The sequence below is a fragment of the Hyposmocoma kahamanoa genome, unplaced genomic scaffold (genome assembly GCF_003589595.1).
Source record: "Hyposmocoma kahamanoa isolate Upper Pololo Valley unplaced genomic scaffold, ASM358959v1 99879, whole genome shotgun sequence".
Taxonomy (NCBI): domain Eukaryota; kingdom Metazoa; phylum Arthropoda; class Insecta; order Lepidoptera; family Cosmopterigidae; genus Hyposmocoma; species Hyposmocoma kahamanoa.
In genome coordinates this window covers 7857743-7884841 of record NW_020656077.1, presented here as the reverse complement: position 1 = coordinate 7884841, position 27099 = coordinate 7857743, and the positions used below count along the sequence as shown (strand labels likewise).

The window sequence follows — 27099 nt, the reverse complement described above, 5'->3', positions numbered from 1 at the left end:
GACTTTGCTTTCATATACGTGCCCTCACAAGTGTAGGCTGCAGTGGCGTAAGACGTAGGTCGCATAATTGGCAAAATGACGGGTTCCCCCGGTCTCAAGCGGCGCATTTAATATTTACATGCCAATTTCTAATCTTAAATATATAAACTACATTTACCATGCACTCTTACAAATAGGTACATACATCTCTATCTTTTTTTTATGAGATCAAGTGATGGGACAAACAAGTCTGCCACTGTCCCTGTCACCCTGAGACATAAGTTGACAAGCCCCATAATGTGCCTGTAATTTCACCAGCACCCATACCCTTCATAAACGGAACGCAGTAATAGTCACATTATTGCGTGTATACATCCAATTATATCTATAGGTCTCGAGTAATCAATCTAGAGTTCAAACTGCGTCCACCATCTGTTGCATTTGACAAAAATGAGCTTTAAAAAGGTCATTGTATTTAAGGAGAAGTTGCGTTACGTAATGAAGTGTAACATTAATTTTGATGCGTTTATTTATATCTACTACTTCTACAAAAGGAATGCATATAATATAAACTACGAAGTAATAATCTAGTTATGTATAAAAGTATTTCAATTTCAGCAATCTACTGAATAAATTCGGATTAATGAACACACCATAAGCTGACTAGTCAAATCGTCGATAAAGAAATAAAAAAGCACAAACGCTTTCGCGTGTACTTGTACCAACTGGGTATATTCTTAATTTAATAATATAATATTCGTTTTAACTCGTTAATTAATTTAAAACATACCTAGTTATGGCACCAGTATGACAAATTGTTTAGTAATTATTATTTTACGGTTTAAAAATAACAAACTGACTTTTAGACTAGTACGCAACGTTGGGTTCAAGTAAGTTAGTAGGTAAGTGACAATAAGGCTTAATTTCAAGCGAATTTCTGTAACCGTAGCATAACAAACTTTATGTCAATTGTATATAACGTACATTATGTATCGTACGTGTTTAGCTCGTATCTGGGGATCTACTCCCGTTCACCGTAAGAAATCTGTCCGAAACAATTACAGTCAAATAAGTAATACTCGACCAATTGAAATAAAAAAACAATGTCAAATATGAAGCTTCATTTGTATCATGCGTCTTTAAAATTGGGCCCCTGGCCCCGGGGCCGTACTCTCGAATCACGAGATCCTTAGTTTTTGTACATGAGTTTCGGTCGGAGCTAGAACTATCATTGGTTGCATAGCAACGTTTTTATTAAACATTTTGTATCGAATCTGGCTAGAGTTATAGTTTGTACTGTATAACGTACACGGCATAAAGTTTATTACGCTATGTACAAAAATACAAAAGTTATAACAATTCGTATCCATTAAGTTCGTAATGTAAATTGAGCCTAAAATACAGGAGTAATAATGTATTATGTATAAGAAAATTATTTGTACAGTCAACAGTAAGTAAAGTAGATGTAGGCGAGGCAAGCACTACTAAAATAGAACTACATATTAAAAAAATACCAGCCCCCGTAGCATGGCTATGCATAATAGTCGCGATTCGCGCGATAAAATTGAAATAAGCGCGCGCTATTGGGTATCTAAATTAAATCTGATTGTGAAAACCAATAGCGCGCGCTTATTTCAATTTTATCGCGCGCGTCTCGACTATCATCCGTAGCAGCCAGGTGTACATAGGCAGACCTGATTAGAATAACAACTTATATATATTTAAGAAGGAAATAAGTATAAAATATTAGTGGAGGAAATTAAGCATCATATATAGTATATACAATAGTTTATAATACATGTAGCTAGAACAAGTATCTTCTAAGCAATGACTTCAGAAATTACTTTAATAAATATTCGATGCATGTTAGTTGTGTTAGGTAAAAATTGACAAGCATTTTTTGTTATTACACAAGTAGGTTCTTTGTAAAAATGCCAAGACTTGAAACATTTAACAAATAAGTTAGCTCTAAAAAGTTTATTATTACACTAACCGATTTCAAGGGACCGTAACTCTACTTAAGGATGTGGTGTAGTAAGTTAAAAAGAGCGGCGCACTATTTTGGGGCCACGCCTGCCCTTTAAGCAGGGGGTCTATTCCGTTATATTATTATATTAGATATGTTAATTTAGCACTATCGCCGTGAGTGCCCCATACATACGCGTTTATGTAAACAAAGCAGTGTGCGATAACTTGATAAGATAGGTACCTGGTATTTTGGTACCAGGCCTAAAATATAAATTCAGAGAATTGCAATAGCAAAAATCCATATAAAATCTATTGAAATTCATAAAATCTATAGTATAGAACATAAAATAGAACGTAAAATAGATAAGTAATAAAAGTATTTAGTGGCGTTTTCGTATTCGAGAGCAAAGAACAATTGGCTTGCCTGTTGTACATAAAGTATATAGCTTAATGACAGGATCATTTAGTTGATAAATCATTTGTTAGATATATGATTATATGATGCGTATTTTAACGTCATTGTATTCTTACGCATTTAAATTATGCTTCCTTATCAGTTTTTATCTTTTGCTGGTACCTGTACGCTCTGAAACATTGTACACCGTTAGCCAAACCCAGCATAAAGTTACACAACGAAAGTGAATAATTAATAGGGACGATGACGAGGCAATAACGAGTCCATATGAAGCCAGTCGCGGCCAAGCTCCCAGATTGCGTAGTGGACACCTTCTCCAGTGGTCGACGGAAATCGTCCAAAGACGCCATTACAAGAGCCTGTAAAATTTGCAAATATCATGTTACTTATTTGTTGAATGTAGAGGTGAAAAGAAAAAAACAGACGGCCTATTTCGTACGTTTTTTTAGACCAGACTTATCAAGTAGACGTAGGTAATAATCAGCTAGTTAAAAGGACACAAAACCAGAATCGGCTAGTCGTTTACACGTGCATCATCGAGTATATAACCAGAAATAGAGACGAAATAAGGGTCATTCATCCCTGGCAACTTATCGGGCAAATGGGCCTTATATCACCTTTAAATATCAACTCTCGTTTACGCTGAAACCACAAATTAGAAAGCTGAAATAGTACAGCGCCAACGACTGACCCGTATGTACGTTTCCGTATATTCCAAAAACATTCTGTACTTATTGTAATAAAGATAATATCTCTAATAATGGGGGGGCTGTTCCATTCGGTGGTGTGGTAAAAACAGCAAGACATGTAATTACAAAACAAACGGAACCACATTTCATCGGTAATTGAATATTAAATAAGTAATTTTTCAATTTTCGTCCATTATAGCAAAGCTAAACTGGTCGATCTGAAATGAAACAATTGACGACACCCGTCAATTGTTTCGAATTCGGGCTGGCCGATCGGAGCGCAGTTGTCACCGTAATGATTTGGCAGAATAGTTTTCAAAAAATTTCGTCTATAATTCTGGTTATAATCTATTTTTCTATCCTCTAAGTAAAATATACTCGATAACGTGTATTTACCACGAGTTTACTGTGACAGTTGTGGCTAGCGACTGCCGTGTACATTACTTCACTATTTTGTATGACAAATTATACAGCGCCGCCAACGGCCACAAGAAGAAACAACATTTTTTATACAAATATTTTACGCGGTTGCCAGCTATATCTGTCACTGTAATCTCACGGTAGTAGGTAGGTCGGGGTCAAAAAGGTCACAATAGGTAAGCAAGCTATTTTATAGTGAACTTACGCATTGCTAATTCTACAAAAAAGAAAAATAACATGTAGAAGTACTTATACTTCTAGATGTAATTTATTTCCAAAATCCAGTCGCATGTGGATCTTTAAAACTTACTATTCTTCTGCTATACATTTCCAAAATAGTCGTATTTACGTTACCTCATAAAACTTCATAGTTGGTAGCAAGAATAGAATAGAAATAACTAAGTTATTTTCTTGTATTAGTTGCTACCAACAGTAAATTACAGCTCTGCTAGGGCTGGAACTGGTAGCGGGACGCATGTGGATTTTTAAAACGAAGTAACTAGTATCAGATGAATCTACTACACAGGTCCAAAATAGTCGTTAATCACAGTTACCTCGCTTTCATAGTTGGAAGGAAGAATAGAATTAAAATGTTATTTTCGTAATAGTAGTTACTATCAACAGTAACTTGGCAGCTAGGGCTGTACTGCATTGGTAGTAACATTTTTCAATACGTAAATTACGTAGGTAATTGGTGGCGGGAATTGGTAGATATGGAATACTTATATTAACTGCGCTTGTACCTATAGACATTAATACAGGAATTCTAATAAACATATACTTAAACAAGAAATAGTCAATCAGTATTGTATGCATTCACTTATTAGCGCGCGTGCTGCATTTATACGAAATTTATTGCAATTTGCGAACTACATAGTTCGCATTTTTTATTTAGTAGGTACACACTACTCACTAGAATCTAGCACCAAGAGTCCTGTCGTATCAAACCAAAACACTGCAAATCCCGGTGCATTACAACAAGTCAGTTGTCTGTTATCGAGGGTAAATAAATTGATTCGTACTTAAATAGAAATAATTTATTTTGCAAAGTTAACAGCTGGATAGAATTCTTTAATATCTACTATACATAGTAAGCTAAACGTATCTTTAATGTTATTAACTTAAAAAACACAAAACCGAACAATACTTTTAGCAGTATTTTTTCTCAAAATACTGTTTTTTATTACAGTTTTGGTTTGAATAAAAATCAATTTGAATAGTTATTGTTGAGTAGATCTACAGTAAGGGCAAAAGATATCAATAATCAGATTTTTTACTATAATTTTAATTTCTATTCATTGATTATTTAATAAAACCAGGTTATACCTACTACTTTAAAGCTAATTTGCTATTTTGATTAATACATTTTGTACGTTCTCGATAGTATTTATTTTACCATTATCCTGAATAAAACACTAATATGAAACGATTCTTACGTAGTAATGTATGTACCTATGTAACTATACCCTCGTTACAGTTCATTATTAGATTTTTTATTTATTATAAGTCATATTTGATGTTTATTAAGTTAAAGCCATTTAATTACTTAGGATACATACGTAACTGTGCTTTTATTAATATTATAAAAAATTACAATAACAAAGCACATAACAAAGGTGCAAATATTAATTGTGAACTGTAGTTCTATTCATAGCAAAGTTTGAAATTTAAGATCATTTAGTTACTACTGATTATAAAGGCAGTAAGTAATACTATTTTTTATAATATTTTCTACTAAGCTAAAAGAGAAAATTAAGCTTTTTGTATAAAATATGCTGTATATTTAACAAAACCTACAAAAGTTTCAAACTCATTTATATATCTAAATTTGCTTTTTGAAGTCTTAATTTCTTCCGAGAGTTGTACCTACTCCTAACAATACCTGGTATTTTTGCTAGTTTATTCTAGTTTTTACCATGGCTCGGCAAGGCCTGACATTACTATAAACATTTCTATCGCGCGTTTAATAAGTGCAAATGCGCATGCATGACTATACCTAATTCTTCTAAGGTTATCTACAAGGACCCTAATGATAACTGTATCAGTGTTGCAAAGTTATCTATATCTTAGCACAGCTACATAATATTAGCAAATAATAGGCTACTATAAAATATAACATAATTCCCCACAACGTGCGTTATTATGCCAATGAGCAATAGCCAATAAAAAATCGTGCAATGGACATTCCGTTGTCTAATTGTAGTGCAATATAATATTAAAATAGTACCTGTTTTTCTTTTACGACGAATATGCCATTTTCTATTCCAATACCCATTCCTTGACTAATGCAGAATTAAGAAAAGTAAGCGACGCGAGACTGTGAAAGATATTTATGTCAATGTGTTACTTCCTTCACCTTCGACTCAATTTATATTGTGACGGAACGGAAAAAAATCGAATTTTTGTAACGATATTATACATAATGAACTATATGGTCAATTCTGTAACGTATAAAGTAGACACGAGCCAAAATCTTCCGCGGAACGCGCGAGCAATCTCGAGCGTGTGCTATGTACAATATCGTTACAAAAATTCGCTTCCTATCCACTCCGCATCAATATAAATTTAGCCTTTGAGTAAATGAGATGCCATGAAATGGTAATAAACGGAAACTTACGTACTTGTAGTATGGAAATAATAACACTTACATATACAGAAGTCACAATATTGACAAAAACGTAGGAAAATAAAATAAGTAAGAACGAAAATATGTATAAAACAGTATATTTCCCATAACAAAAAAGGTATTACAAAAATAGACATTTCCACATGATATCAGTTTAATATGGTGCCAATAGTGTTAAAGTTAGGCTAATAATACGTATTAAACACATAATAACAGTAAAATAGCACATAACAAGTACACTTGAAGAGTGTTTGGCAAATTAACAAAGATTGTTTAAGTTGTAGTCCCCGTCAGGGGGTTAAATAATACGTAAAATTGTTTTATATTGCTAGGGTGACCACAAACTTATAAAACAAAGGTACTCTGTAAATGTGCCAAACTACTTATGTTTAAACAATCTGCCAGTTTTATAATAACATTGAACTATATGGCAGAAAGTCTTGTGTATTAGCAATCTAGTAACAATTAAATAAGGGCTAATTGCAACGATTTTACGTTTCACTTTAACATATTTAGATTTAGAAATATTATAGTCTCTAATATCTAATATTAATAAAACTGCGTAAAGTTCCTGCAGGTGAATATGCATTTAACCCTTAATACAAGATAGTAATCTTTTCTATCACAGATAAGGAATACCCATGTAATTAACACTATATTATAGAGCACCAATTACTTGAAGCTCAGATTATTGATTTTCAAAACAAGCTGTTAAATATTTTCGTTATCGTATAATTTGTAGACTTGTGATTACAGTCCCATAAAATGTTTAGATATCAAGGAAGACTAAGATCTTTCAAATTATTTGTAGAGGTGGTCAAGGACTTAAATTCATTCTAGCCATAAAGGGAGGGTGGTAAAATATTTAGCATGACTCACACCTTGAAGATGTTGTTGTTAAAAATTCATAGTTCTTGTAGTGTCATAACAAGAATTGTACTTTATTATAGTTGAATAACATATTATATTTGCATGCTATATTAGAATAAGTTGGATTTATTTAAATTAAGATCATGACAAACAAATAAATTGATTGATCGATTCAATTATAATAATATTTTAATAGCTATGATATTACAATTGCAAAAGTTCCTTTTTAAATACAGTAAGGCCTGTGATTGTGTCTTAATATTTTTTCCGTAGTTTAATTTGTCACTACTTAATCTTTGATGACCAATGAATTGAAGTCTTACCATGTCTCATTTTAAGGAACCTAAAATATTTACAATCTTACAACATCAACAATAATATAACTTTTTCTTAAGTATGTATTCTTTGTCATGACTTTTCTATTTGAATGCTGCAGGCTATACAGTCACTCAACGATGGTTTTAAAAGAATGAAAAACCACCAGAGATTCAATTGAACTACCTAAAGACGCTCCCATAACTCAATGACACCCTACTTATTACTATTCGAGCTATGTAAGCAATAAATATAGTAAAATAAATATTAATAATCACCAATGTCATCTAAAAAATAAAAATAAATAAAAATATAATCTACTTTTAAAATGTGCCTACAAAACCCTCTAAAAGTTAAACAGATTCTAAATATTTTTTTCAAATGATCTACCATAAGTGCTGAAATAATTTATTTTTTTTGTTGCTCCAGTGATTTCTGGTATTGATAGGCTCTGGCTAATTGATAGATATTTGTGGCAGCAACAAAAACATTAACTGAAAACAAACTCCAGTTTTTTGGTATGATGACAAGGGAGTAACGGGACCAGACCAAACCAGTTGCTGCAAGGGATGAACATTGGGATATGGATAGTTTATCAGCGGGACGATTAATGTCTCCCAACCCCGCTATCACCAAACCCTGAAAGTGTTAAGATGATATCAGAATGAAAAACCACAAGACAGTTAGTTTATCCATTACAGCATATTTTCTTTTTCTTATTGTAGCATTTCCTAAGCCTGTCGTGATGATCGTGCTACATGCAATTTAATTGCGCCTACTTATGTTGTTACAAAAGTAATGAAATAAAAAGCTAATCAATTCCAGTTGTAAATTAATGACAATTAAATTGCTGAAAAAAAAAATTTATGAATAAATATTGTATGTATGTAAAAAATTTTACAAAAGGTTTCTGTGTTTGATATCTGTGTCAAATTGATATTGCTACATTAATATGTACATATTTTTAAAGTAATTCAATGAGCAACAGTACCCAATCAACATAGATTCACTTTTCAGACAAAGATATTTCACATCACAGTCGAGATAAGCATTTGTTTTATAGAAATTTAAATCATAAAGTGGCTAACGCTTTATTCAAGGTTAAACATTCGATTGCATGTAAGTAGATACCTTATCTCATGGATGTAATTTATATTTGAACGAAAATTAAAATATTTTTTTGAAATCGTAAAAGGTACGAAAATCAATGCGTCGATCGTACCGTACCCTTGTTATCGCTGCCCTAATACAAGGTCTCGGAATAAATAGCTCGACCTTGGCCATATCCGCGTTACACTTACCCATTTAAATGCCGGTGCCCAGAAGAATATCGTCTTTGGACCTGGAAAAAAATTATTTTACTCAACCGCGCATTTAATTATGGACAAAATACATCACAGAATAGTAATAAGTATAATTAATTAGGTACGTACCAGCTGGATGTTCCCATAGTGGACGAAAAGCATTCGGCACAAACTTATCAGAGGCGCTGATAATAGCTTTGTATACTTTAGCCATTTTGTGTTAACGGTACGAAGGGTGTTGCTACGGTATGTGGAGAAAGGGATTTAGATTTGATCTACAAATTTACATGACAAATTAAATTCAACTTGTGGAATGATTGCACGATCCACGACAAACCAGATCAGTCAGCTCGTGACACTGACATTAGTGACAGCTATGGTGACGCAGTACGCAGTGAGTGGCCTAGCGATCAGGGTTGCCAGATAAAGAAAAGTTTGGAAAAACAGTTACAATCAATGTTGTGAAAATCTCGTACAAATGCTTACGCGATTCGTAGTGGGCTCGTATCACTTACAGTAAAAGTACGAGTTTTCCCGTAAACGTACGAGAAATCTCGTACGTCTGGCAACCTTGGTAGGGATGGGCGAGTCGAGTTGTTTAACTCGATTAACTAGAGTTATCGGTTATTCGTTTTCACTTGGTCGGTTCGGCGACCTTCGAAGCACATTCGAGTCGCGGTCGGCCTAAGCGGCCGGTCAATATCGTACCCAACTCGGTGAATCGTCGGTTCGGGTTCTGCTCGCGACTTGCGGTTGCTGTCACTGTCCCTATCTACCGACCCGAGAGATAAGGTTTCCCAGAGAGACTATGGGCTCAACTGCAAGACCAGTGTACGGCGGGCGTCTGGGCCAAGACCTTTGCCACTCATACGTCTTCACGGGCGTTTCTGGCGGACCCGGACTTGGATAGTTTGTGGCTATCTGCAGGGACGAATACGTTCGTCTTCCCCGGAAGTAAGAATAATAATAACGCACACACTCAATATAGCCCCGCACTAGGAAAAACTCTGTGTCGCGGGTGCCATGGACACACACATAGTAAACCACAAATTACACCCAAACTCACGAGAGAAATAAATGTAGGCCATACAAATATTTCTCCCGACCCGGGAATCGGACCTGGGACCTCTGCGTGGCAGTCCGGCGTGGTAACCGTTCGGTCACGAAGGCAGTTAAAGTAAAAAGCAGGTAAAGGTAGGGTGTGACCGGGGCGATCGTGACGCGCGCAACTAGCGCGTCTTATTAACGGTCTAATAAAGGGCCTGAGGAAAGGAGGAGAGCCCTTTACGTTGGTGGCTATGTCCAGGCATTGTCACAGGACACTGCCACTAGGCATCTCCGGCACTAGTCCGGAGAGCTAGTAGAGGATGAGCTAGACATCTGCCGCTCTCTTCGGTCACGTAGGAATCTGGGAACTGGCAAGACGTCGGGAAGTCGTCGTCGAAGGCGTTCTTACAGCTCCGCCACCAATGAGGAAATTTGGTAGTCGGCTTAAAGTCGGCGGCTCAGCGGTGGCAACCGTTACTCGTGCGGATCGCAACGGGAAGTTAGCGATAGGAAAATAGGGAGGCTCACCTCTCTCTCTCACTCGTCCCCTCTCTAGAGTGGAGTAATAACAACAGCATGATTTTGCATTCGTCTGAAAATATGGGCTAGTGTCAAAGATTTATACTTCTTTGTCTTCTTTAAACGTCTACACTTGAGTAAACATTTAGAGCAAATACTTCTTCTCTTATGGTTTTGTTCTTCATCATTAGTAAAAGCCGTTTAGGTAAACGCTTGGTAAACGTTATTCAAAGTGTCTTCTTTGTCTATTTCTTCGTATTTAGTCAAATTATACAATAAATTAGTCTACTGCAGTCCTAATTTCATAGTAACGCTCTTTAGCTATTCTTCATAATTTATTCACTAAGAAAATATGGGTCATTATTTTCTTTACTAAGAGTCGTATTTCAGAACTCTACTCAATGCTCAAGTCAGGAATTGAGTATGATTTAAAACACTAGAAATCACACTCAAGTCCTTGCCATTAGGGTCATATTTTCAATGCTTCAAATCATAATCAAGTCCTGACTTGAGCATTGAGTAGAGTTCTGGAATACGACCCCTAGTATAATACTCACAACAAATGACAACTCTAATTACAACGTTTTGTGTAGAAGGTCGCAGTCGCAGTCCTTTTATATCATTTGGAGAATATTAAGTTCGTGAAAAAGTCATTGCGAAGGGGCAAATTAAAACTTTTCGAAGTTATTTTTAAATAAAAATGCTTTGTATTTAGTTGCATCTAATTTTTCTCATAAAAGCTTCAATTCTAAAAGCCCTTGTGTAAAACAATAATCCTTTCTGATATTTATTAACGTTTCACTACGAAACAGGCAGATAGTACAGGTACGAACCTTTTTACACAAATTTCATTACATTGCGCCACTGTGCACTTGCAAAACGCAATTTGTAATTCAACATAAAAAAAAAAACATGGATAGAATGTGTGGGCGTGTGAGTGTGTAATGTAATGTGTCAACGATTGGGGAATTTATAATTTCCTTTGTTTATTTTACTTTTCTTTATTTACTCTTGTGTTTAGTGTTATTCCTCATGCATCGTGTAATTTAAGTTTAATTTTGAATATGGGTACAAGCACAATGGGTAGCGATTTGCATTCAGATAAACAGGACAAGATGTTAAAGTTGCAAGCTCGAAAGAAGGAACTGGAGCAAATGTTGGCATCTAAAAATGAAGAGTTGTACAAACTTTGCGTTCAAGAAGTACAACTAACTGGTATTATGCCTCCTGAAGCGCCACTGAGTCCCGAAATATCTAGAGACAGGCTCGGAAGTATAAAGAGCGTCGAGAGATCTACGGATGGAAATGACGTTCAAGACGGATTAGACAACAATTCTCGTCGACTTAGAATAGAAAGAAATGCTGATATAGACCAGAATTTGCGTAAAAATCTTTCGCATCGCCTGTCCACACCCTCAATATCAGGTATATCGACGAAAAGCGCTCACTCGCGGCATGTGCGTCGTCCTGAAACGAGTTGTTCAAATTTTTTCCCGTCGCCTCCTCAAGAACGAAATCCTGATACATTTTCGATCCATGCGTCTTATACGTACCCAGCGTTGTCTAACCGACTTGAAGGTACTTCAGAAAATGTAGATGTCCAACAACAGCATATGTATAGACACCACACTATGACCAATGAGTACATGAACAAGATTTACTACAGCAATGCTCCAGAAACTCATAATGTGTCAAGGTTAAGAGAAACTCACTTTAGCTCCAGTCACCCTGACATTACTACCCATTACACGCATGGAGGTCTGGCAACACACTCTATCCAACAAAATGGTGTTCGCAACTCTCCTTTATTGTACCAGTATGCGTCTCAACTAAAAGCGCAAAGTCAGCATTTAGGTGGACTTCATCACCACGCCATTCAGTCTCAGACTAAGAGGCGCCCAGAAGGTGTCCGTCGCAACACATTGCAGAGAACACAGACATACCACCTTACATCTCACAGTGACTATAATCACCACTTAGAGAATGTTGCTGATAGTTATAGACCACCAGCCCAAATATTTCAGCATCGATCACAACCAGATATTCAAGAACAACCAAGTGATAGAATTCATATCCCAAATGAACGAGTTGCCCAAGTACCTAACACATTGCCATTGCGTGAACGCAATGTAATAAGAAATCCTGCACATATGCAGCTGCAAGTGTCTACCGATGATTATATTAGGGAAGACCGAAGAACATATCCAGATGCTATGAGCCCTGTCAGTCAAATGTCTGGTTATTCGCAGAGTAATTTTGATTCTGTTAGTATCAATAAATTCTCACCACTTTCACAAACAGACAGTAAGGTTAAAGAGAAGCAGTGGTATGAAACTTCTTTAGATTCGCCGACTAAAGATGTTCCTGTTCTTAAAAAGACTTCCAGCCTCAAGAGAACATCTAGTATTGGTAACTCTCAAACGTACGAGATAATGATATCAACCGGAAGGCATTCAGCAATGCAGAGTCCCAATCAAGTGCCTCAAAGTCCTCCTGTACTTTCACCCAGTGGCGTCTCTCTAGAATCTCCAAAAAATCTTACTGTAATAGAGCAGGGTAAATGTATCCCTTATAGGGAGGAGACAAAGCCATTTGAAATGTCCGACTTTTACAAATACTCTACAAAATTCAGACAAGCGAACGCTCAAAAAGGCCCAGCACCAAACCCAGTCCCAAGCACAGGTTTTAATAAATTGCCAATGGAACTGCCTCAATATGCACAAGATCATTGGCATGGGCAAACCAACTGATGTCTTGATTTAAGCATATTCAAAAGAGATGCAGCTAAACTGAAACTAATAATTTGCTTCAATATTTATTTATAGGTTTCGATTCAAACAATGTAGTCTAACTTAATTTAAATTTGTTCTTACTTGGTAGTTTTTTTATAATTTTAGTTTTCTTTGTGGCTTGGGGTGGTGATGAAATTTATTTTGCTCCAATAGCCAAATAATGTGTTGTTTTTACTGTTATAAGGTTTTCAATGAAACACTGATTGTGAGATTAATTTCAATAACTTTTAGTTTTTTTGTACAAGCATTTGTACACAATAGGATGCATTTTCTGGAAAGTTTGGAGAGGCCAAAAGAGTTAGACAAAGTCTATGATTTTATTTCTAAAGTGCTCCTTATTCCGCCACAAGTTTTCATGGACGTGTACATTAACGTGACTCCAAAATAATTTTATTGCAACTCCAGGAATTTTATAGATTTAAATGTTAGAATTAGGTACTTATATCTCAAAACCTTTCTAAAACTATTATGTGTATTGACTAGATCTCTTTTTGTATACAAATATGCTTTATATTACTTATTTTTACATTTGCTTGTAAGTACATTTCATGTACACACAAACCTGATGTCCTATTTTTTAACAACCTGCTTTATGAGATATTGAATTGATGAATTTAAGTACTATGATAATAAATAATTTTAATATTTTAATTTTCTCAACACTAGAGAAAGCATATTTGAAATGTTAACACCCCTCATGGAAGAGTGGCATAAGTGGAGTTACGTCAAAAATGTTTATTGCTCCATTAGATACAGAAAAATATAACCCACATCTTCTCCAATTCTTGTAACTCTACAGTAGAGTTAAAAGAATTGGAGAGGATGTGGTTAAAATATTTTTCTCTATCCACTGGAGCAATAAACATTTTTGACTTCACTTCCCTTACGCCACTCTCCCATTTGTTCAATTTTAAAATTTAAGGTAATGGAATGCAAATTTTGTTGTAAAATACTAGAATGTTAGCTCCAAGTGGTTATAATGGTACGTCACAATTATTTTAAGAATTGTAACATGTTAAATGTTTGCATCCCACCGTGTTTTAAGATTATTAATATTTTCATTTGAATCATGTCCCCTTTTTGTAATACTTTATTGTATTGCTTAATTTGACACTTGCATTTTCCTGCTGTGATCCTTATTATTTTAAATTTCAATCTAATGTTTGCCTTCCTTTTGTTTTTGTAAGCCTATGACTAAGCATCACTTACAATGTAATGAAAAAAAAGAAGACTTAATGAACTTGCCAAGCAAAACAGCCTTACAAAACTATCGTCCACTAGATAGGGTATGATAATATTGGATTTTATTAATTCTACCTTTGTACCCTAGTATAAGCATTGTATTAGCTATATTATTCAATTCTTAACACATAGTTTTTTATATGAATAACAAGAGAAGAGATGTAGCAATGAAATTGCGAAATGTTGCTGCTGCGAAATGAGAAAATTATTGGAAATATTTTTATATGTTGTTTATTAAAGTAAGCCATCTGTATCAGTGCAGAAAACACTGTTTATGTGAATCTAATAAAGTTAGTGATTTGTGAAATTGTTTATTTCATTTAAATAAGGTGACTGATGATCATGCAACAACCAGTAAGTGCCATTTTCCACTAAGCGAGTAGTCGCGGGCGGCTGGCTGCCGTCAATGGGTATGGTATAATGGTTGAGTCGCGCGCGGCCAGCTTAGTGGAAAATGCATGTAAATCCTTTAAATTAGACGCTTGTAGTTTTTAGTTCACTAAGTGACATTTTCCACCAAACGACCTGTCGCGAGCGACCGGTCGTAGTGCCTAGTTTTACTGCAAGGTCGCGGTTGCGTCATTGGGTATTATATTATGACTTATTCGGCCGCCCGCGACTTGCCGTATAGTGGAAAATGCGTGTTATTGTCACTGCAAAAGTAGCGCGCCCGTGTTACGACAGTGGCGCTGCAACTGCGCTTCTAAATATCGTATGAAAACTCGTAGCGCGACTGCATCGCCACAGTAATGCCACTGCAACGCTTCTATAAGCGTCTAATTTGTAAAGGCTTAATAACGGCTACGTAGATAAGCCGTGGATTGTTTGCAAGTAAAGCGTAATGAACGTAATGTATGTATGTAACGTACAAACTTTTTTACTTATATTTTATTTATTTATAAATTTAAATATTGTATTATGATTTCTTCAATTTATTAATTATAGTCAGCATGGTTTCATAATATTGAAAACGAGTAAATAAAATTCTTATGCTATGTACATACAAATTTCGTTACAAATTTGCTTCTGGTAATGTAAATTGACCCTGAGTCCACCATGGGTTAGTGTCATGACAGTTCATGGGGACCACATATGTTGGTGTGACTTATTTCACAACGCCCCTAGTGGTCACAGAGTTATAATTATTATTATATAATTTACTTTATTATTTACAAGTCGTGGTAGCTTAATGTTCTGACTCACTGCTTCTCAAGCAGAGAGTCGTGGGTTCGGATCCGGTTTCGCACCTCTGAATTTTGTCGGAGTTTATGTGCGAAATTTTATCATGAGCTACACATTGAAGAAGGTTCACAACCCTCGAAAATGGTGTGAAGTCCCCAACCCGCATTGGGTCAGCGTGGCGGACCATGGCCTAAACCCTCACCCAGAGGAGACCCGTGCCCAGCAGTCGGACGTACAAATGGGTTGATGATGATGATATTATTTACTTATGAGTAATCAATAATATGATGGATTACAATTGTTCCTTGTGGAACTACGTACGTGGAACTACTGGGTATACCTCCGATAAACACTACATATTATTTTTAACGTCAGTAAATCCTCGTGGATACCGGGCGAGCCCAAGGGTTATGTCGGACTCCTACCGACTAAAACATGAGGGTGTTCCCTCTCCTCACCATGTACTGGAGTCACGGGGGCGCTTTCGCATTACTTCGCGACTCCGGCGGTGAGCGGTTCGACTGGTAGTCGAACCCCGTCTTGCTTTCCGGGGAGAGATGTTACCTCCCCGTCAGCCGTCTTGAGAGGCGGACGTGGAACACGTACGCCGCCATCTCGGGTCTACCTGTAATGAGCGACAGTATCCCCTAAGACTGCCGTTCATGGGTCCACGCAGCCTCCTGCGACCCGTTCGCCTGCTTCGGATAGAAAGGGAGGTAGCTACATCCCTTTAGGCCTCCTTCTGCGACATTACTGGTTCGCAGAAGGACACCACCGCTTCCCACAACCTGTCTCTGCCGACCATAGCACGCACTAAAGATGGGAGGGAGAGGTCGCTGCCTACTGCTGCCAAGTCATGACGCGGTTCCACCCACGCTGGGCATTCTTCGACTGTGTGCCGAGGAGTATCCTCGAGACACACGCAATGGTGGCATTTCACCGTGTGCTCTCTTCCGGCTATTCGATACAGGTATTCCCGAAACAACCATGTCCCGAGAGCACCTGCGTAAGCCGGAAGGTAAGTGTACCGTGTCGTCTCTCTAGCCATTTATTTAAGACTGGTAGAATCGCCTCAATGGTTTTGTGGCCGGCACTGGGGAATAAACACACGCCAACTTAATTTTTAGTTTTTGTTTCTTTATTTTTTTCTACAAAATTCGAAGAGCATAATATTAGTAAATAAATATGGCTGTTTACAAAAATAATACTATACCATAAAATAAAGTTGGCGTTATGTTCATAGGTCTAAGGTCGTATTGATCTAAGCTGTCGACTTAAGTGCGCCATCAGACAACAGGAGCAGGTGAAGCTTCTTAGATATTTTAAGCCTGAAAACGCGCCAGTGAGCACGGATCTTGACTTATGATGCTACAAAGACGTCCATCAACATGGAAAACTAATGGTGGTTTGCTACAGAGATAGGTGTTACCATAATTATTCAGTATGTAAGGTTATTCATTAATCAAAGTAGTGGCTGTTGCTATGATGTGTTTGGATGCAAATTGAAAAGTTTTTGAAGGTCCATTTCAGTGCCAAGGTCATTTTAGATACCATGATCATTTTTACACTTGGGTCATTGGTCCCCGAAAGGATTTCAGCGAATAAAATGTATATTTTTGTTAAATATTTATTTATTTATCAAACAAAACACAATTAGAAAAGAAAAAAGCATGAATGAGACTAGGTTGCTGACGGGTACATGGTACACTTGCAAAATGCGTTAAAAGCGTAAGTATCTTCTGTCCTTGTTATTTCCGATTTGACAGAATAACATAGAAGGAGAGAATAGCGCATTCGGTAGTCTTCAAACTAGTTGTGAGCCTTCTGCAATTTTGCTATGAGAGATTGTAGAGATCGTTTGCCAGGGTTGAATCCTCCTCCAGTTAAGAAGTCGTCGTCTTTACCTATGCAATAAAGATGATTAAATGATTAGCAACGAACTTTCGAGTTTTGGACAGCGCAGCGGCAGAATAGTTTTCAAACAAATTAAATGACATTTCGTCTCTATTTCTGGTTATATACTCGATGGATGAATCACACTTGAGGTTGCAGCGTGTACCTACTCGTTTGCAACTCAGTCTTCATTCACAAATATAGAATAAAATATGGAAATTCATAATATTTCAGTTTTTTCTGATCTTTATTTGATTTCCATTAAACAAAAACTTACCAGATCCACCGATTTGATCATTGGTGCATCCATCGTCCCACAAGTTGACACAGCGCTTGCCAGGATTAAAGTTACCACCTAGGTAGTCGTCGTCATTTCCTAAAGCAAGGGAGTGTTTTGGTTAGGCTTCCGAACTTCGATGTCCGTCTACATACATGACATACGTGTTACACAATTGTGAACATATCTAAATGGGGCTAAGTGAAAGAATTATGGAAATAAGTTAGTATGCAATATTTATTTATGAATAACCCTTTCCGTAGTTTGTACCTAATGAATTATTATTTATCTTTGTTATTATTATTGAAAAGGATAGCCGTTTATTAATGATTATTATTTTAATAATATAGATTTATGAAACACAAATCTTGGGTTGAAATGATTATTTCATAAATAAAAATTTAACAGAACGTTAAATAAAAGAGCAATAAATGAGAGACTGGAGTCCGGACTTGGCACTAGATCTGTATATAGCTCTCTATTAATCAGTATTATTGTTATTTTATATGTAAATAAATTGAAATGCTACATTATTGTATTGGGACAATCAAGTAAAAATAACCATGATGTTATTACTTTTTAAATACTCCACTAGTTTGGTGTTATTATTCATGCAAAGATCGAAAAAACACGAAGAAAAATTCCTTCGATCCGGTTGGATTTCACCCACCGGCTGTTTACTCGACCGGGTCTAACCGCTCTACCAACTGGTCTACTGTACGAGTCCACAGACCTTACGTATTTCTTTATGTACTTGTTGCCAATTTTTGTTCATGGTTTATTGGCAAACAGTCGCTGGTCCGAATGCAGCCGTATCGAAGCAATTTTTCTTTGAGTTTGTTCCATTTTTATGTCAATAATAAGACCATAATTTAGTATGGTTTTTATAGAAATCTATGACATTTCAGTGTTATGTTTTTCATTAACTATCGAAAACTTACCAGCTCCAGGGAGTTGTCCGTTGTTGCAACCTTCGTCCCACAAGTTGACACAGCGCTTGCCAGGGTTGAAGCCGCCGCCTAAGTAGCTATCATCATTTCCTAAAACAATTGAGTGTGTACGAACAAGTGAGTAGCGCTACAGCTCCTTGTGAAAGAGTTCATCCATGGAAGTACTGCCACCTTACCTATTTCTGCCGCCAAGCAGTAATGTCAGCATTACTGTGTTCCGGTTTTGAATAGTAAGGGTGCTGGTGAAATTACAGGCACATGGGACTTGTCAACTCATGTCTCAGGGTGACGGGCGCAGTGGAAATGCCCCTCAGATCTCTGCGACTTGAACTGTCATGGACAGGCGTGTAGCTTACCACCAGGAACGACTTGTTCGTACCGTCACTTGATATTATAAAAAAAGTATTCTCAGAGGCTTTGGTGCCCACCTACAGGTGGGCACCAAACTTACTAAACAAGCCAGCCATAACATACATGTTATGGCTGGTTTGTTTAGTAAGTACTATAGCTATGAACTTAAAAAAATTGGCTATGTAAAAGAATTTTTTCAAGAAAGGTTTACTGTACACATGAAGTTTGGTTCAGTGATCATGGAATTAACCCTGAATCTTGCCAGCAATGACACTCATTGATGCCGTTACCGGTGCGACGTGCTCAGCGCTTCGAGGATGCCGCTCTCTTACGCATGATGCCGGCAAACCCATCTACATGTGCATCGTTGAACATTCCCGACGCACTACATAATTGCGGTTGCCACAAGAACATCTTAAATGCGTATTGTTGTACACAACTATTATTATAGAATTAAGAGCTGAGCCTTAAGCTGCAGGCGTAAAAAGGTCTGATAATAAGCATTAAAACTATAACTTAGTATGGTTTTTATGGAAATCTATGATATTTCAGTCTTATGTTAGTTTTTCGTAAGCCATCAAAAACTTACCGGCTCCAGGGAGTTGTCCATTGTTGCAACCTTCGTCCCACAAGTTGACACAGCGCTTGCCAGGGTTGAAGCCGCCGCCTAAGAAGCTATCATCATTTCCTAGAACAAGGGACCGTTGTTAGAATTCTCAGAGGCTTTGGTTCCATCTATATGTCATGGTTGCTTTTTCCAGGAAGTACCTACTATAGCTATCGACTTAAAATTTGTCTTAAGGTGTGGCAGTAAGATTTAAATAGCGATATCTTTACTTTGTTAGTAGGTACACCTTGCAAACCTATCGACCTCCATATCAATAATAAAACCATACGTTAGTGTGAGATTACAGTTTTAGGTTTAGGAAAAACTTACCGGCTCCAGGGAGTTGTCCGTTGTTGCAACCTTCGTCCCACAAGTTGACACAGCGCTTGCCAGGGTTGAAGCCGCCGCCTAAGTAGCTATCATCATTTCCTAGAACAAGGGAGTGTGTTTAGAAATCTTAGAGACTTTGGTGTCCATTTGTATATACCTATGTATCTATATAATTCAAATATTTTGTATGTATGTATGTAAGCACTTTATTGTAGAACAAAATAAATTTTTAACAAAGACACAAAACGTTGCCTCCGTGGCCCAACGGTTACCATACCGGACTGCCACGCAGAGGTCCCCGGGTTCGATTCCCGGGCCGGGAGAAATATTTGTATGGCCTACATTTATTTCTCTCGTGAGTTTGGGTGTAATTTGTGGTTGTCTATGTGTGTGTCCATGGCACCCGCGACACAGGGTTTCCCTAGTGCGGGGCTATGTTGAGTGTGTGCGTTATTATTACTATTATATTATTATGTTATCACACAAAGGCGAGCTTATCCCATAAAGGCTTTTTGTCTGCCTAGGTCATTGACTTACAAATAAATGGACGACGGGTCTAATACAAAAACCACGAAAAAAATGTCCCAAGTCAACCTATTTAAACGTAGTGACATGTAAAGGAATATGAAAAAGCTAAAACGTTGAATTTAAATTGTAATGTCATCGCAGTACTGTCTAATTTTGCTTGCTTCGCTGTCAGTCGAACAAACGAAGACTAAAGCGTGAATGACGCTCTGTATACGGTTTTAACGCCCTATAAGTTCGGACACTTTTTAACGCGGACCCGACGTCCATATAATTGTAAGTGAATAGTCTAGGTCCATAAAAATCATGAAATTTAAGTTACATACTAAATAATTACAAGAATAAATTTATTTTATCAAATATACACACGAAAACATAATATTAAGTAATTGATGATATACTAATACATATAAAGTATATAGTAAAATGAATGTATAAAATAACACGAAAAATAAATATGTGAAATTTCTACAAATATATTCTATAATAATAATAATAATAATAACTCACACACTCAACATAGCCCCGCACTAGGGAAACCCTGTGTCGCGGGTGCCATGGACACACACATAGACAACCACAAATTACACCCAAACTCACGAGAGAAATAAATGTAGGAAATACAAATATTTCTCCCGGCCCGGGAATCGAACCCGGGGACCTCTGCGTGGCAGTCCGGTATGGTAACCGTTCGGCCACGGAGGCAGTTAAATTCTAAGCTCTAATATGAGGAGGCTGAATATTCATCCATATTGGTTGAAAAAAAAAACTTACACACTTACAAACAAGTCACACTCAAAGTGTATGGAGCGGTTAGGAGGTTTTGCAACCTATTGGTGGTGGTGTGGACTGTAAGATGCGGTTCTAGAAGAAGGTAAGGAGAGTCGGATTTACGGCGATAGCATCGAGAAAATAAAAAAGAATAGAAAATAGAATGATATATTATGAAGAAAAGCTGTGCACTACCTTGAACTCCTTGTTAGGGCCGTATACGGTGGAGGTGTACGTCACAGAAAAAATACGATGCTATGCTTAACTAATGAAATTAAAGTATCAAAAAAAAGCGGATATTGGTTGAAAGTTAAACATAGCCAACATAAATTATATGGGAAATGTAAACTGTAGTAATTCATGTGTGGCGTTACCAGTGTAGGAGCTGGTAGGTAGCTGTAAAGGTATCTAACTTGGTGACGAAATACTTAAGATTTCTCATAGATGCCGCTACGGCTAAAAAATCGTTGAAAAAACCAAATACAAAGATACGACAACAAACACATAGAAATTTCGTGAGATCCGCTGGTTCGTTCCGTGGCTATAAGTGCAGGGTGCATTTTTTTCAGATTAAAGCGGGTTCGATTCCCGCGTGTTGCTAGAAATTTTCGAAAATCTATGAATGCCGTCTTATTTCTTTAAAAAAATAAAGGAATGTTTCCTTTAAGTAAAAATTTCTATCTCCAGTATTTAGAGTACTTTCCCTCCTGGTGGCATTACAAATTTCCACCTGGTATATATAAATAAAGCTAATATAAAGCTATAAGTTCTTTCCCACTGATAGAAATAGAACGCTTACTTCCCGATATGGTGGAAAAAAGATATTTATACCGTTGTACGCGGATAGGATCCAAAGCAAATAATCAAATATGAAAGGATCTGAATATGGAAAATATGAAAGAGTGATCAACGGCCTGCAAAAACTATAACATACGGAGGGAGTAATTGTGCATTTTTATGAGGTACACCCTGGTCAATTTCCGCGGGAAGTAAAAAATGTTCGAAATTCAAATAAATAAGATGGCCGTCATACAAACTTCAAAGCCCCCTATCACGGAAACTATTAGAGATAGGTAGGTGCTCGAAGGAATATCATAGAAGGTAACTGCCTAGGTTAATAAAAATTCAAGATGTCGATTTAAAAATAATAATAATATAATAATAATATCGTTTATTAAAGACAACAAGGCCCACTTTGTATTAGTAAGAGACTTATAAACTATGTTAGTAAATTATTTCTAACTTAGATCTAGTACAATTTATGAGGTGCCTCATTAGAGGCCCCTCCACTCTATCAGCAATCATTTTGAGGATGCTGTTGCTACTGTTGCGAAGTCTGTTCAGCAGAGAAGCTGATTTCTTTCTTATGATTGCTGCGAAAGAATCCGTCCGCGCCTCAGCAAACATGGAAGAAGCGCTACAGAACTTCGGCAGACGCAACAGCATCCTAAAAGCATTGTTGTATTGGGTGCGGAGAGCAATGTACGACTTTTGCGTGTGCCTATTCCATAGGCTGCCCGCGTAAAAAGATGTACAATAGGCTTTGAAAAGAGTTACTTTAACTTCAACAGAGCATCGAGCAAACCTGTGAACCAGCATATTCGCTCTTACTGACAAAGCTCTCCGCTCCCTTTCCATATCATTATCATCTTTGAGATCAGGCCTAACGACATGTCCCAAATACTTAAAATTATGCACTCTGTCCAGAACAATCCCTTTTAGAGTGATCGGTGGAACATCCACAGGACATTTACGTCCTGCTGGAAAATGGCGGCCGAAGAAAAACTTGCTTCGATCCGGCTGAATTAAATGAATGACTGAAATAAATTGAAATTGGCATGCAAGGGTCTTTAGGAGTCCTTAATCATGATTTCAAAATTTCTAAAGTTTATTGTCGCTATTTTTTAATATGGCTGCCATATGAGTGTTCTTTTCTTTAAAAATAGCTGCCGAAAGAGATTGGCTCTGACTCGGCTGAAAATTGGATGCGAAGGCCTCTAGAAGAGCCGGATAATAATTAGTGCTCAAAATTTGTTTTTCGTCTTTTTCAAATATGGCCGTCATAGAAGCGTCCGTTGGCGGCAGAAAAAAAATTGCTCAGATCTATTTGAAAATTGGCTTATGGGGTTATCTAGGAGTGCTTGATAATAATTTGTGATCAAAATTGGTTTTGCGCCATTTTTGAACATGGCCGCCAAACAAGCGTTTATAAAAATTAGCTCTAATTCAACTGAAAATCGGTATGTGGGGGTCTCTACTGGTTTTTAATGATAATTAGCGGTCAAAATTTATTTTCTGCCTTTTTTCCAATATGGCTGCCATACAAACTTTTTTAGCGGCAGATAAAAATTGCTTTAATTCGATTGAAAATGGACATGTCTGGGTCTCTAGTAGTGTTTAATAATAATTAGCGGTCAAAATTTATTTTTCGCCGTTTTTCAATATGGCTGCCATACAAACTTTTTTGGTGGTAGATAATTTTTTTTTCTAATTCAACTGAAAATGGCTTCGGTTAAAAATTATGTTTCCGCCATTTTTCGAACCGTATTTTTTTATGTAAATGGATGTTGAAAAAACATGTTTTGCTTGGACTGAAAATTGGCACGAAAAGATTGCTCAGATTGTTTGATAAAAATTAGCGGTAAAGAACATATTTTTGCAATTTTTAAATATGGCCGCCATTAAAGAGTTATTTTAATTTTGTAAAACAAAGTGATAAGTGCCGAGGCCGTAGGCCGAGGTCTGCGGAGGGCGAAGCCCGAAGCGTGTGCATGCTATCGCGATGGAGATAATATTCGGAGGCGTAATAAATTACGAGTATAGGATCTCACAATTGTAAAAATGTAAGGCATACTTCCCGATGTAGTGGAAATGAGGTACTTATTATAGCGTTGTTGTATCTCGATTGTCTCTCTGTTAGATTCCATTTTCTTGAAAGCGATGCCAACGAGAAGTATTTAGGGGGAAAAAATGCCAAACTGCTGCCGAATTTCCTGTACTATGAATATTGAAACAACGATAACCCAGAATACTCAGACCAAAACCAACTTACAAATTTAATGTTCGTTTCTTAAATTGGCCCAAATCGGGAATCGAACTCCTCATCAAGCGCCGGTAGTACTAACTGCAGTGCCATCGAGGAGCTTGAGCACACCCCGTAAACTGAACCCGACCTCGCGCCGCAGGCCGAGCCCGATCCCACCGTAGGTGGGGTACAGGCCTCGTTAATAATAAAAATCTATGAGATTCAATCTTAGTTTTTCATAAGCCATCGAAAACTTACCGGCTCCAGGGAGTTGTCCGTTGTTGCAACCTTCGTCCCACAAGTTGGCACATCGCGTTTGTCCATCTGGAAACAGTAAATTTATTTAATATTCTGCTAAGCTTTACATATAGGGTCGACTTACAGCCTACTACAAGCGCAATATGAGCTAACAAAAATTGCTATACTGTGTACTGTTCTAAATAGACTACGGCACATGTCTCTACCGGTAGTGAGTTTAGGTCATAAGCAAGAAGTTCACAAACCACACTGGCGGAATGCGGTTTGTGGTCTTCAGTTGCTTGTAACCAGATATGAACCAGGTAACTGTTGTCTACGAAGTTACCTGGTATCTACGAAGAATTATATTACAATTCTTCGTAGATACCAGGTAACTAATGACACTGGAAAGGTAAAATGTTTAACGTGCTTTTGGAAAATATTACAGGAGAGCGATTTAAAAAATTTTTTTCAAAGAAAGATCATAACTCAAATTTTTCTTGCTATATGGAAGAGTAGAAAATTTCAGGCTTTTCCATATAACAAATAAAATTTGACATTTTAAATGGCTCTCCTGTAATATTTTCCAAATGCACGTGACAGGTTTTGAATTTCCAGCGTCGATATGAACCATGAACTTGATTTTAAAATAAAAGAGAAATATGACTAAGGCATATTACCATACGCCTTAGGCATATTCCTCTTTTACTTTAAAATGTTGATTACCATCAAACGCCAAAGCTGCTTATTATGTACGCAAAATTTGTTTAGAAATTATGATTATTACAGAGTCAAGGAAGTTTAGTTGTCGCACAAGCAATTCAAGATAGCCCTTGAATTACATATTGAATTACAATTACATAATAATACGGTAAAACTTACTGTGGAAGCGAGGACGCGCTATTAAAGACTTGCAGTAAACCAAAGAAACAAAGCAGCACAATACAATGAACGATTTCATTTTATAAATTAATCCAACTATTAGGAATTGTCAAAGTAAAAATGTGGATTGAATTGAATGACTTCGTCACGAATTTACTCTAGCTTTTATAGATCTGTTAAGTGCCCTGTGCTTAATTAAAGGTATTTTTATCAAGTCACACTTATGATAGGATTTATTACTAATGAAATTTTGATAAATCATAATAAATACTTGAATGGTGAAAGGTATTATTACGGGATTATTGAAAGGTATTTATATAGATAACAGTTTGAAATACTATAGGAATAATTATCGAATATATTGGGTTGATCAAAGAGTCCGTGCCGTATTAAAGGATGGACATTTAAAAAAAATTACATCTATGTATCTTTTGACATCTTTCGGGTAATTTCCAGTTGCACCGGCTTGCCTAAAATTTTCCACGTATTATCTAACACATAATTTAAGTACAACATATCGTAGGTACTCCATTTAAGTGTAGAATAACTTAATCAGTTGAAAGGTACTAAGTATATTGTATATTGTGTGCTCATAAGTGTGGTGCTTAAGTGTCGCAAGGCGCCTTTTTAAAGAGGTAAAAGAAGTATTTCGTTAAGGTAGGTGTTTTTTTATTTGGGCCGGCTTTACTAACGACTGTTTTCACGCCTCGCCACTGTTAATTTTAGAATTCCTCTTTCATAAACCTAAATGCAATAGTATTTGACGACTACGTATTTGTAAAGATGTATGTAGTTTGGCATTATCAAGATGAAATACGATAGCTGTATAGTCCACCAGTTCTGGATGTTTGTTAGGAATTATAAACTAAAACATTCCCGCCTATTCATAAAATTCGCGCTAAAATATTATTATTATTTTTTTAATTTATTAAGGCTTTGGCAAAGCCATCAGCGTAAACATGAAGTTTAAATATGTTTCTGTAAATATGGCCGCCACAAAGAGGATAGGCAATTTGAGGCGCCGTGCTTGGATTGACTCGGGATTCCTTAAAACGGGCCGATACGGGTATTTTATTTCGAGATTCGTATAATTTCGCGTTTTAATCTTCGATTAAGGCACAATAGCACTATCCTATTCCACTTTAAACTAGATTTCACAAAATAATTGAAAGGCAAAATAAAAACGACACTTTTCCCTCCAAAAGGTCCAGAGCGAATCGCTAAAATATTACTTTTAAAATGACCACAGATATTATAAAAAAATTGAAATGAAAATAGTTATTTTCATGCTTCAAATTAGGCAGTGAAAAAAATGGCAGTTTTTGTAGTTACGGTTATTCCAAAAATTAATTTTTAGTTTAAGTATTATTACGTTTTGAGCTTATAAATTATTTATTACATTTTTAAGCTGAAGGCTCTGTAGCCAATGCTCCACAAATAAATAATAATAGTTAGTTAGTGGCCAAACCATTATTTTTACCTGGGTCAATAGATCACTTTGAAAACAGGAAATGGGGGCCAATATATTTGTTGACCACGCGCGAAGAAGACGAATATAGTTTGTTGGAGGAAAGATTAGAGGAAACATCCTATCTCCGTAAAGCGTAATCTTCGGCGACACGGATGTACTGCCCCTCTTTCCCTACGGTGCGCAAACTAGGTCATCTGTAGACACTTATAAGTCCAAACAGGAATGGAGTACAGTATTCTTAGAATCACGAGGACCAGGGAAGGAAAATCACTGTGTGGGACGTTTTCCTTTAAATAGCTAACATTAGCATGAAGCACAATTTTCGTCCACTATAAATTGCCTAAGATGAATATGGAGTTTATCTATTCTGGTTTTAGTTTGTTTCAAAACCTCCTTTTTTCTTATAATACTT

At 36.6% G+C, this 27099-nt stretch overlaps 3 protein-coding genes across 4 annotated transcripts; 1 reads left to right on the top strand and 2 right to left on the bottom strand.

The window, feature by feature from the left end:
* Positions 1 to 1645: 1645 nt before the first annotated feature.
* On the bottom strand, positions 1646 to 8980 carry LOC113239316 (mitochondrial pyruvate carrier 2-like). Of its 2 annotated transcripts, none has more exons than XM_026476242.1 (3): positions 8716 to 8980; positions 8584 to 8624; positions 1646 to 2721 (listed from the first exon to the last, which is right to left on the bottom strand). In XM_026476242.1, exons 1-3 carry the CDS (start codon positions 8798 to 8800, stop codon positions 2488 to 2490), a joined length of 360 nt encoding a protein of 119 aa, XP_026332027.1. In that variant the 5' UTR covers positions 8801 to 8980; the 3' UTR covers positions 1646 to 2487. The 2 variants fall into 2 exon arrangements, with proteins under 2 accessions (XP_026332027.1, XP_026332028.1); XM_026476243.1 differs by lacking the exon at positions 1646 to 2721 and adding an exon at positions 7496 to 7921 and having other exon boundaries at positions 8716 to 8911.
* A 2216-nt stretch (positions 8981 to 11196) lies between these two features.
* Positions 11197 to 13630, top strand: LOC113239315. The gene has a single exon (XM_026476241.1). It carries the CDS (start codon positions 11217 to 11219, stop codon positions 12900 to 12902), a length of 1686 nt encoding a protein of 561 aa, XP_026332026.1. The 5' UTR covers positions 11197 to 11216; the 3' UTR covers positions 12903 to 13630.
* Positions 13631 to 17024: 3394 nt separating this feature from the next.
* On the bottom strand, positions 17025 to 25317 carry LOC113239513 (stress protein DDR48-like). The gene is made up of 7 exons (XM_026476550.1): positions 25217 to 25317; positions 24356 to 24421; positions 19777 to 19875; positions 19429 to 19527; positions 18480 to 18578; positions 17539 to 17637; positions 17025 to 17272 (listed from the first exon to the last, which is right to left on the bottom strand). The coding sequence occupies exons 1-7, from the start codon at positions 25293 to 25295 to the stop codon at positions 17178 to 17180; spliced, it is 636 nt and encodes a 211-aa protein (XP_026332335.1). The 5' UTR covers positions 25296 to 25317; the 3' UTR covers positions 17025 to 17177.
* Positions 25318 to 27099: the final 1782 nt, after the last annotated feature.

Coding starts and splice junctions, on each gene's coding strand:
- LOC113239315 (XM_026476241.1), top strand. CDS start 11,217: ATGGGTACAAGCACAATGGGTAGCGATTTGCATTCAGATAAACAGGAC.
- LOC113239513 (XM_026476550.1), bottom strand. CDS start 25,295: ATGAAATCGTTCATTGTATTGTGCTGCTTTGTTTCTTTGGTTTACTGC. Junction 24,422..25,216: donor AGCGCGTCCTCGCTTCCACA/GTAAGTTTTACC, acceptor TACTGTTTCCAG/ATGGACAAACGCGATGTGCC. Junction 19,876..24,355: donor CGGACAACTCCCTGGAGCCG/GTAAGTTTTCGA, acceptor CCCTTGTTCTAG/GAAATGATGATAGCTACTTA.
- LOC113239316 (XM_026476242.1), bottom strand. CDS start 8,800: ATGGCTAAAGTATACAAAGCTATTATCAGCGCCTCTGATAAGTTTGTG. Junction 8,625..8,715: donor ACTATGGGAACATCCAGCTG/GTACGTACCTAA, acceptor ATTTTTTTCCAG/GTCCAAAGACGATATTCTTC. Junction 2,722..8,583: donor GGGCACCGGCATTTAAATGG/GTAAGTGTAACG, acceptor CAAATTTTACAG/GCTCTTGTAATGGCGTCTTT.